The 12,297-nt window shown below is 39.1% G+C and overlaps 1 protein-coding gene across 1 annotated transcript in view; it reads right to left on the bottom strand.

The window, feature by feature from the left end:
* The window catches only part of TSBP1 (testis expressed basic protein 1), an 88,703-nt gene that overhangs the window by 43,719 nt on the left and 32,687 nt on the right, over positions 1–12,297 (bottom strand). Inside the window, exons 20-25 of the mRNA XM_059179344.1 lie at positions 12,150–12,170; positions 10,841–10,990; positions 10,188–10,211; positions 9,867–9,893; positions 2,983–3,003; positions 2,560–2,580 (exon numbers count right to left, since the gene is read on the bottom strand). Coding sequence (XP_059035327.1) covers positions 2,560–2,580; positions 2,983–3,003; positions 9,867–9,893; positions 10,188–10,211; positions 10,841–10,990; positions 12,150–12,170 — 264 coding nt within the window. The remainder of the gene's footprint in view (positions 1–2,559; positions 2,581–2,982; positions 3,004–9,866; positions 9,894–10,187; positions 10,212–10,840; positions 10,991–12,149; positions 12,171–12,297) is intronic.

Genomic DNA, 12,297 nt, shown 5'->3' with positions numbered 1-12,297 from the left:
CGATTGCCTCCTCTAAATCTGCCCTTCTTCCCATCTTACCTAGTTCAGTAAGTAGTCCCATTCTTCCAGTTGCTTTGGCCCCAAACCCAAGAATTACTTTTAGTTCTTTTCCGTTTAAACTCACATCCAGTGTAATGGCAGACTCTGTTGGTTGTACCCTAAAAATACATGGAATGTGGAGACTTCTCCCCACCTTCACCCTGATCACTATGCTTCTTGTCACACTCACATGTAACTGGTGGTTCTTTAATTCCAGTCCTACTAACTGGACTTCCTGCTTCTTCTCTTGAGCTGCTTGACCTTGTCACTCTCTGGCAGTTAATTCTCCATTCAGTAGTCAGAGAGATGATATAAAATTATAAAGCAGACATTATGACTCCCTGTTCAAACCCACTAGTGAGCCCTCATTATGGCTGGAATAAAAATCTACTGCTTTCTACCAAGGACTGAAGGCCTCACATATGTGGCCCGTTTCTCTGACCTCATCTTCTACCATCCTCCATCTTTCTTTTCATCTATCTGCATTAGAATATGCATCCCTACAGCAGAACCTACATCCTTGTTCTTTTGCCTGAAACACTCTTTCTCCCCTCTATATACCATCTTTCTCCAGTCTTTTCTGTTACTCTGCTTATAATTCTTCATGGTATTTATTGGAAAGTAATTATATGTTAATTTGTTATTATTTTCCTGTTTTTATTTCAAACTGTTAACTTCTTGAGTGCAGTGGCTTTTCCCCTACTATTATATTCTAAATGTCTAGAATAGGCACCCAGTATATTTTTGTTAAATGCATTAGTATCTCTGACGATTTAAAGTTTATTATTTTATTTCTTTCAGATTGTATTTCTTTGGGTTGAAATTCTTCAATTTGTTGGGGCTTGTGAAATGTCACATTGGTGCTGGGTTTCTTCATGCATTTCATATATTTTTGGTGTCTCTTATTCCTTGAGAATGAGTTTTGTGGGTCATGTTTTATCCTGTGGATATTCCACTGCAGTTCCCTTCTTGTGGGGAGTTTTTGTGGTTTTCATTGCCTTAGCTAACAGGGTGCCGCATCACCAAACCAGATCTCAAGTGTTTTGGCTTGGGATCCTGTATAGCATGGATGGCACACTTCCAGCAGGGCTTTGAGCCCTGAGCAGATTAGGTCTGGTCCTGTGCAGGTGACTTTGTTTTCATGGCTAGGGCAGATATGTAGGGTATTTTCTGATCCCAGCTTTGCTCTGGAGTCTCAATTCCAATTCTTAACCATTCTGGGTTCTGAAATCATTCTACCCTCCAGCCCCTCTTTATTTATGCTTAAGCTTAGCTGTGTAATAATGATAATAATAATAATAATAATAATAATAATAAACAATGCAGGCAAAACCAAGCCAGCCAGAAAGAAGGTGGTGTATTCTCTAGTGCCTTTGGCATGTTTTTATCTCCTCCCAATCTCTTGAATCTTAGATTTTAAAATCTCTCCTTCCACCCTTTCTGGTACCTCCACTGAAAAGGACACTAAATTCTTCACTTTAGGTTCTGGATTATAATTTCCACCTGCGAAACCAATAGTGCCTTTTGCTAAACTCAGTTGTTCCCAATTATAGGGCTTATTCCCAAACATGAACATCTGCGGTTTCCAACCTCATCCTTGGGTCTGCTCCATTGACCCTTTTGACTCAGTATTTCATCTGGCAGTGAGATTACATAGCTGGTTAGTCTCCTTGTTCAGGATTCAGAAAGAACATGTAGAATGTCTACGTTAACTGTTCCAATTCTCCCTTCTAAGATACTAATCCTTGTGTCTTAACATTATTGCAATTGTTCAAAAGTTAGTATTATAAAATACAATCAGAATGTGTTTAGATGGAAATAGAGGGTTATATAAGCAAGTTTGCAATCTGTTAGAGAGATCCATGGTTTAAAAATTAGGACATTTTATCTAAAATCTGGATTAAGTGAGATGTTTTGACAACTCTACTTCTATATTCTTGCATGGAGAAATTGGCTAGACCTGAGCAGCAGCTACCCTCTTTAGACTATACATGATCTTTTTACTGTTTCTAGGTGATGTGCTTCACCTACTCATTTGTATTATCTTCCTGGGCTCCACTAGCATCTGAATTTTTAAAGTCTTAACCAGAACTTTGGGTTTTAATAGGAATGTAATTTAATTTCAATCTGAGGAACCCCAAAGGATATTGGTATTGCATAAAAATCTTTTGTAACATAGATACAAGGACCAGATTTGAATAATGGAAAATTTGAACATAGTGTGTAATGTGGTTTCATGAATTCTATGTTAAAGATCACCATTGTCAGTATTTGATCTGGTTTAAATAATGAATCACTGTTGCTGTTTCCTGGGAAATTGAGTTAGGAATGGAAATAATGGGAACTCTTGTAGTTATGGATCAAAAAGATTGTCTGGAAGTCTAATCTCGAAGACTTGGGTAATGTGAAAGCAAACAAATATGAGAAACACGAATCTCAATCTTTTGTACACTTTAGGAATAGAATATATCTTCTTGGGGAAAATCTCACATTTGACAGGCTGAGAAGCAAAGAACTTACTTGAGGTTCTCTGTGAAATCACTAAAAAATAAGCAAAAAGAAAGCCATGTAATTTTTCTTAAATAGAGTAAACATAGTATTATCTAACATTTTCCCCTGGTGTCTCTGAGAGGAGTACCTGGGTAGACTAAGAAGAAAGCATACTTTGAGGGAACACTCAAAATTCTTTCTCCAATTAAACATTACTTTGAACTTCCTGTTTTCTTTCAAAAATTTTGGCTACCTCTTTTATATTTTTCAGGATTTTTTTTTTGTTGTTTTTGTTGACATATGCTACTTTACTTCTTTTCATCAGTATATTCTTAAATTATCTGTAACGTAGGGGAAGCTGTGTAGTAAGAAAGCAAGAGAGCAATAAGAAACTCAAATAACTTTAAGAGACTTTAAGACCTGAGAACCATAGTAGAGAAACAGAATACTTACTTATGGGAGGCGGGGGCACACCTAAAAAGAAAAATAGATATGTGAGTAATTATTTAAAAGAACAAGTTCCCTTCTAGGGAAGCATATTTGTGTGAGGAAGAAGTTTGGTAGTCACATGGCTCTTGGTTCCAACTATGGTTCAGTGAACTGTGTTCCTGGGCAAGTATGTGGCCTTGGTTTCTTAGCCCTTAAAAGAGTTAATTTACTCCAAGGATTAAATGGGATATAATGTAGTTAAAGCACGTGTATAGTTCTTATCACTGAAGAGATGCAAATTTAACAAATGTTTGAAATTAAATGGAAGTTTACTTCACTGAATGAACAGAAGTCAAAGTAATGTGAGAGCTGAGTCTCTGGCTGCTGCACAGGAGTTAGAAATGAGTAGGGCAGAAATAGTTCTATAGGCCATGTAGAGGACAACAACAATAGAAAATAGTAACAAAGGGGGTTTGAGTCAAGATGGCGGAGAAGTAGCAAGCTGAGACTGCTTCAGCTAGCCGGAGATCAGCTAGATAGCTTATCTAAAGATTGCAAACACCTGAAAATCCATCGGCAGATCGAAGAGAAGAAGAACAGCAATTCTGGAAACAGAAAAACAACCACTTTCTGAAAGGTAGGACTGGCGGAGAAGTGAATCCAAAGCGACGGGAAGATAGACCCCGGGGGGAGGGGCCGGCTCCCGGCAAGCGGCGGAGCAACCGCGCACAAAATCAGGACTTTTAAAAGTCTGTTCCGCTGAGGGACATCGCTCCAGAGGCTAAACCGGGGCGAAGCCCACGCGGGGTCAGCGTGGCCTCAGGTCCCGCAGGGTCACAGAAGGATCGGGGGTGTCTGAGTGTCGCAGAGCTTGCGGGTATTGGAACGGGAAAGCCGGCTACAGAGACAGAGCTGACAGTAAGCTCGCAGCTCCGTGTTACCTTGAACCGGTCGCAGGCTCGGTGAGCTCGGAGCGCGGCCGGAGGTCAGGCAGACGGGAGTAACTGGGCGCTGTTCTCTGAGGGCGCACTGAGGAGTGGGGCCCTGGGCTCTCGGCTCCTCCGGGCCGGAGACCAGGAGGCCGCCATTTGTATTCCTGTCCTCTGGAACTCTACGGAAAGCGCTCAGGGAACAAAAGCTCCTGAAAGCAAACCCGAGCGGATTACTCACCCCGGCCCCGGGTAAGGGCGGTGTAATTCCGCCTGGGGCAAAGACACTTGAGAATCACTACAACAGGCCCCTCCCCCAGAAGATCAACAAGAAATCCAGCCGAGACCAAGTTCACCTACCAAGGAGTGCGGTTTCAATACCAAGGAGAGCAGCAGAATTCCAGAGAGGAGAAAGCCAAGCACGGAACTCATGGCTTTTTTCCTGTGATTTTTTTTTTTTAGTCTTGCAGTTAATTTAATTTTTTCTTTTTCATTTTTTTTTTTTCTCGCCTTCGGGTAAAATTTTTTTTTTTAACTGTTACCTTTTTCTTTTTTAACGATTTTTTACTAGTTTATCTAATATATATATATATATATATATATTTTACATTTTTCTTAGGTGTTTTCTTTTTTTAAAAATTCTTTTCTTTTCTTTTCTTTTTTTTTTCTTTTTCTTTTCTTTTTGCTTTTTTCTTTCTTTCTTCCTTTTTGAACCTCTTTTTATCCCCTTTCTCCCCACTCACGATTTTGGATCTCTTCTAATTTGGTTAAAGCATATTTTCCTGGGGTTGTTGCCACCCTTTTAATATTTTACTTGCCCCTTCATTTACTCTTATCTGGACAAAATGACAAGACGTAAAAATTCAACACAAAAAAAAGAACAAGAGACAGTACCGAAGGCTAGGGACCTAATCAATACAGACATCGGTAATATGTCAGATCTAGAGTTCAGAATGACAATTCTCAAGGTTCTAGCCGGGCTCGAAAAAGGCATGGAAGATATTAGAGAAACCCTCTCGAGAGATATAAAAGCCCTTTCTGGAGAAATAAAAGAACTAAAATCTAACCAAGGTGAAATCAAAAAAGCTATTAATGAGGTGCAATCAAAAATGGAGGCTCTAACTGCTAGGATAAATGAGGCAGAAGAAAGAATTAGTGATATAGAAGACCAAATGACAGAGAATAAAGAAGCTGAGCAAAAGAGGGACAAACAGCTACTGGACCACGAGGGGAGAATTCGAGAGATAAGTGACACCATAAGACGAAACAACATTAGAATAATTGGGATTCCAGAAGAAGAAGAAAGTGAGAGGGGAGCAGAAGGTATACTGGAGAGAATTATTGGGGAGAATTTCCCCAATATGGCAAAGGGAACGAGCATCAAAATACAGGAGGTTCAGAGAATGCCCCTCAAAATCAATAAGAATAGGCCCACACCCCGTCACCTAATAGTAAAATTTACAAGTCTCAATGACAAAGAAAAAATCCTGAAAGCAGCCCGGGAAAAGAAGTCTGTAACATACAATGGTAAAAATATTAGATTGGCAGCTGACTTATCCACAGAGACCTGGCAGGCCAGAAAGAGCTGGCATGATATTTTCAGAGCACTAAACGAGAAAAACATGCAGCCAAGAATACTATATCCAGCTAGGCTATCATTGAAAATAGAAGGAGAGATTAAAAGCTTCCAGGACAAACAACAACTGAAAGAATTTGCAAATACCAAACCAGCTCTACAGGAAATCTTGAAAGGGGTCCTCTAAGCAAAGAGAGAGCCTACAAGTGGTAGATCAGAAAGGAACAGAGACCATATACAGTAACAGTCACCTTACAGGCAATACAATGGCACTAAATTCATATCTCTCAATAGTTACCCTGAATGTGAATGGGCTAAATGCCCCTGTCAAAAGACACAGGGTATCAGAATGGATAAAAAAACAAAACCCATCTATATGTTGCCTCCAAGAAACACATTTTAAGCCCGAAGACACCTCCAGATTTAAAGTGAGGGGGTGGAAAAGAATTTACCATGCTAATGGACATCAGAAGAAAGCAGGAGTGGCAATCCTTATATCAGATCAATTAGATTTTAAGCCAAAGACTATAATAAGAGATGAGGAAGGACACTATATCATACTCAAAGGGTCTGTCCAACAAGAAGATTTAACAATTTTAAATATCTATGCCCCCAATGTGGGAGCAGCCAACTATATAAACCAATTAATAACAAAATCAAAGAAACACATCAACAATAATACAATGATAGTAGGGGACTTTAACACTCCCCTCACTGAAATGGACAGGTCATCCAAGCAAAAGATCAGCAAGGAAATAAAGGCCTTAAATGACACACTGGACCAGATGGACATCACAGATATATTCAGAATATTTCATCCCAAAGCAACAGAATACACATTCTTCTCTAGTGCACATGGAACATTCTCCAGAATAGATCACATCCTCGGTCCTAAATCAGGACTCAACCGGTATCAAAAGATTGGGATCATTCCCTGCATATTTTCAGACCACAATGCTCTAAAGCTAGAACTCAACCACAAAAGGAAGTTTGGAAAGAACCCAAATACATGGAGACTAAACAGTATCCTTCTAAAGAATGAATGGGTCAACCGGGAAATTAAAGAAGAATTGAAAAAAATCATGGAAACAAATGATAATGAAAATACAACGGTTCAAAATCTGTGGGACACAACAAAGGCAGTCCTGAGAGGAAAATATATAGCGGTCCAAGCCTTTCTCAAGAAACAAGAAAGGTCTCAGGTACACAACCTAACCCTACACCTAAAGGAGCTGGAGAAAGAACAAGAAAGAAACCCTAAGCCCAGCAGGAGAAGAGAAATCATAAAGATCAGAGCAGAAATCAATGAAATAGAAACCAAAAAAACAATAGAACAAATCAACGAAACTAGGAGCTGGTTCTTTGAAAGAATTAATAAAATTGATAAACCCCTGGCCCGACTTATCAAAAAGAAAAGAGAAAGGACCCAAATAAATAAAATCATGAATGAAAGAGGAGAGATCACAACTAACACCAAAGAAATACAAACTATTATAAGAACATACTATGAGCAACTCTACGGCAATAAATTTCACAATCTGGAAGAAATGGATGCATTCCTAGAAACATATAAACTACCACAACTGAACCAGGAAGAAATAGCCTGAACAGACCCATAACCAGTAAGGAGATTGAAACAGTCATTAAAAATCTCCAAACAAACAAAAGCCCAGGGCCAGACGGCTTCCCGGGGGAATTCTACCAAACATTTAAAGAAGAACTAATTCCTATTCTCCTGAAACTGTTCCAAAAAATAGAAATGGAAGGAAAACTTCCAAACTCATTTTATGAGGCCAGCATCACCTTGATCCCAAAACCAGACAAGGATCCCACCAAAAAAGAGAGCTATAGACCGATATCCTTGATGAACACAGATGCGAAAATACTCAACAAAATACTAGCCAATAGGATTCAACAGTACATTAAAAAGATTATTCACCACGACCAAGTGGGATTTATTCCAGGGCTGCAAGGTTGGTTCAACATCCGCAAATCAGTCAATGTGATACAACACATCAATAAAAGAAAGAACAAGAACCATATGATACTCTCAATAGATGCTGAAAAAGCATTTGACAAAGTACAACATCCCTTCCTGATCAAAACTCTTCAAAGTGTAGGGATAGAGGACACATACCTCAATATCATCAAAGCCATCTATGAAAAACCCACCGCAAATATCATTCTCAATGGAGAAAAACTGAAAGCTTTTCCGCTAAGGTCAGGAACACGGCAGGGATGTCCATTATCACCACTGCTATTCAACATCGTACTAGAGGTCCTAGCCTCAGCAATCAGACAACAAAAGGAAATTAAAGGCATCCAAATCGGCAAAGAAGAAGTCAAATTATCACTCTTCGCAGATGATATGATACTATATGTGGAAAACCCAAAAGACTCCACTCCAAAACTGCTAGAACTTATACAGGAATTCAGTAAAGTGTCAGGATATAAAATCAATGCACAGAAATCAGTTGCATTTCTCTACACCAACAGCAAGACAGAAGAAAGAGATATTAAGGAGTCAATCCCATTTACAATTGCACCCAAAACCATAAGATACCTAGGAATAAACTTAACCAAAGAGACACAGAATCTATACTCAGAAAACTATAAAGTACTAATGAAAGAAATTGAGGAAGACACAAAGAAATGGAAAAATGTTCCATGCTCCTGGATTGGAAGAATAAATATTGTGAAAATGTCTATGCTACCTAAAGCAATCTACACATTTAATGCAATTCCTATCAAAGTACCATCCATCTTTTTCAAAGAAATGGAACAAATAATTCTAAAATTTATATGGAACCAGAAAAGACCTCGAATAGCCAAAGGGATATTGAAAAAGAAAGCCAACGTTGGTGGCATCACAATTCCGGACTTCAAGCTCTATTACAAAGCTGTCATCATCAAGACAACATGGTACTGGCACAAAAACAGACACATAGATCAATGGAACAGAATAGAGAGCCCAGAAATAGACCCTCAAATCTATGGTCAACTAATCTTCGACAAAGCAGGAAAGAATGTCCAATGGAAAAAAGACAGCCTTTTCAATAAATGGTGCTGGGAAAATTGGACAGACACATGCAGAAAAATGAAATTGGACCATTTCCTTACACCACACACAAAAATAGACTCAAAATGGATGAAGGACCTCAATGTACGAAAGGAATCCATCAAAATCCTTGAGGAGAACACGGGCAGCAACCTCTTCGACCTCTGCCGCAGCAATATCTTCCTAGGAACAACGCAAAAGGCAAGGGAAGCAAGGGAAAAAATGAACTACTGGGATTTCATCAAGATCAAAAGCTTTTGCACAGCAAAGGAAACAGTTAACAAAATCAAAAGACAACTGACAGAATGGGAGAAGATATTTGCAAACGACATATCAGATAAAGGACTAGTGTCCAGAATCTATAAAGAACTTAGCAAACTCAACACCCAAAGAACAAATAATCCAATCAAGAAATGGGCAGAAGACATGAACAGACATTTCTGCAAAGAAGACATCCAGATGGCGAACAGACACATGAAAAAGTGCTCCATATCACTCGGCATCAGGGAAATACAAATCAAAACCACAATGAGATATCACCTCACACCAGTCAGAATGGCTAAAATCAACAAGTCAGGAAATGACAGATGCTGGCGAGGATGCGGAGAAAGGGGAACCCTCCTACACTGTTGGTGGGAATGCAAGCTGGTGCAGCCACTCTGGAAAACAGCATGGAGGTTCCTCAAAATGTTGAAAATAGAACTGCCCTATGACCCAGCAATTGCACTATTGGGTATTTACCCTAAAGATACAAATGTAGTGATCCAAAGGGACACATGCACCCGAATGTTTATAGCAGCAATGTCCACAATAGCCAAACTATGGAAAGAACCTAGATGTCCATCAACAGAGGAATGGATCAAGAAGATGTGGTATATATACACAATGGAATACTATGCAGCCATCAAAAGAAATGAAATCTTGCCATTTGCGACAACATGGATGGAACTAGAGCGTATCATGCTTAGCGAAATAAGTCAAGCAGAGAAAGACAACTATCATATGATCTCCCTGATATGAGGAAGTGGTGATGCAACATGGAGGCTTAAGTGGGTAGAAGAAGAATCAATGAAACAAGATGGGATTGGGAGGGAGACAAACCATAAGTGACTCTTAATCTCACAAAACAAACTGAGGGTTGCCGGGGGGAGGGGGTTTGGGAGAAGGGAGTGGGATTATGGACATTGGGGAGGGTATGTGCTTTGGTGAGTGCTGTGAAGTGTGTAAACCTGGTGATTCACAGACCTGTACCCCTGGGGATAAAAATATATGTTTATAAAAAATAAAAAATTAAAGATTAAAAAAAAAAAAAACACACACAAAAACCAAAACAGACTAAACTTACCTCTGGGCATTGAAGGTGGTGGACCAGCTGAAATACAAAGAAGTATTTTTGTAAGCCTTTTCCACTTTTTCTCCCCACTCTCGGTTTAGAGTTCTTTCTCATTAAGTCATTATAACAATAGGGAAAATGTTCCCTTTGGTCTTTATTTACTTTCAGTGTAAATGAGCAAGATTTGAACTTTCAAAAAACATTAATAAGCATGGAATTTGTCCATGGAACGGCTAGTGGTTAAGGAAATATGTAACCATGCGCAGAAATCCCAGCATAGCCAGGGAAAGAAGCTATAGGACGCCATGGTGGAAGAAACATGGAAGGACTTACTGAGGGCAGGTGGAACTGATCCAACTGGAAAACAGAACAGAGAAAATTGTTACCTCCATTTCCTTTCTTCCCCATTCAATTTGCTTTGTCCCTTGTAACAAGCTATTTTTAACCACTGGGAAGCCTTCATTTCTGATCTTCATTATATATGTAAATCATGCAATTTGACTTCTTCCATAAAATTATTTAAAAACTAGGAGAATTATCGGTAGTTTGAATACAGGATGTCTAAGAAATAGGAGCTTCAAGCCTCTAAAATCCCAAATGGTCGGGGAAATTGTCCTCAGATGTCTTGGAATTCAAATGTGGAAAAACAAACTGGATAGGTAGGGCAGGAGGTCCAAATGAAAAACCGTTTCAGAAACTTCTGATCCCCTCCTTTCTCTTCCATCATTTTTTCCTTTTCTGTAGGCAGCCTCTTGGTGGTCTCTGTAACTAAGCAAAACTTTTTTTCTCCCCTATTAATGTAAATCTGTACTGTTAGAACTTTCTTTAATCATGAATCACCCAGAGGGACTTTGATAATGAAATAGCAAGGAGCCGCAAAGTACCTCAAGCCCTTTGCACAACAACATGGTCAGATAAAGACTCTTGGACCCCACTAAAAGCCAGTTGAGTCCCTGGCAGAGAATTAAATGAATACGCAGACTTACTGTTCTTGTGACGAGTTGATCCTACTAAAAAATAAGCAGAGACATTTCTTATTGCCCCCTGCTCATTTACTCTCCTACTCATTTTTTCTATTGGTAAATTTTCTAGTGATAAAACTTCTTGAAAAGTTTTTCTGATCAGGTGTATTTGAACTTTGCAGAAAACTTACAGTCAGCTGGTGAAATTCAGGTTAATGGAGAAGCAAACGCTAAGAAATTAAGTTTCAAGTTCGTGTACTAGAACTCGAATTTCAATAGACATTGCTGGACTTTGATTAAGTGAACAGCAAAGAAACAAACAAACAACTTACTAATTGCTCATATAGATGACCCAGCTGGAAAATAGAAATATCTCCTGAATTTGTTTTCCCTGTTCATTTTTTTTTCTTCTGTATGGAAAGTCCCTCCCAATCTTTAGAAACATGGAGAAACTTTTTTCTCTGCTCTTTAATTTTTTATGTGACTCTGTGAACATTTTAGAAACTTATTAATAACCTAGTGGAATTCTGGGTAATGGGAAAATAAGGGTAAAGGAAATAGGAGCCTTAAGCTATGGCTATCTCAATATGGATGGATAATTTTTGTTTAAGTAGATCTGTTAGACAGTGCTGGAGATAATTGAGTTCCATCATGAAGGGAGACAGTGAAACTTACAAGAGGATCCTGTAGCTGAAAAACAAAAAGAGAAGTCAGTGTAGAAAACTGGTGAAAAGAGGAGTTAATTTTCCTTCTCGTTTTCTGAGAGGGAGTATCAGAAATGTTCATGGAGGGACCATCTAACCCTTATAGATGTTGTGTACTGTACTGGAGAACCCAGCTGCCATCATGCCTTGGGTGATTCTGCCTCCTGCTTAGTCTGAGAGGCTTCAGGAAAGAGAGTTATCTCTTCCCTTTTTGCAGTGAGTGGTAAATGTTTCAAATCCTACAGGAGATTGGTAATTTAAACTGTGCTGCTTTTACTTTCCTACTCCCTGTTTCTGCCACTCTGTGCAAGCTTTCATTCATTCATAGAAATGTCCTCCCCCACCCTTGTTGACAATAGTTTCCTCTGATATGTTTATGTAATATAGTATATCTATATATAGATATGTAATATAGTATATCTATCTATATATCTAAGTTTTTTGGGTTATTAAGGGGGTTTGTATTCCTCTTCACTCATTCATTCCTTGGGTGGGGATGCAGGCAGATAGTGGAATAAGCAAGAGGCGGAGAAACATGAATATCTATACCCACAAGACAGAAGCAAAGGATTACAGACTCTGCAGGAAGCCAAAGGCAACTACTGTATAAGAACAAGTGTGGAACTTACTAGTCATTTCTGAAGTTTCACCTGGTGGAAAAATGGAAGGGAAAGAAAGGGAGAAATCAGTGTGTATAGAAGGAAGAAAACTCAGTTCTTCCATGATGGGGTTGAAAGGGTAACCACAGGGAGGATGCAGGGAACTCTAAAACCTTCC

This window comes from Mustela lutreola, chromosome 6, assembly GCF_030435805.1.
Source record: "Mustela lutreola isolate mMusLut2 chromosome 6, mMusLut2.pri, whole genome shotgun sequence".
Lineage (NCBI taxonomy): Eukaryota > Metazoa > Chordata > Mammalia > Carnivora > Mustelidae > Mustela > Mustela lutreola.
This window is presented reverse-complemented; position numbering and strand designations above follow the sequence as displayed.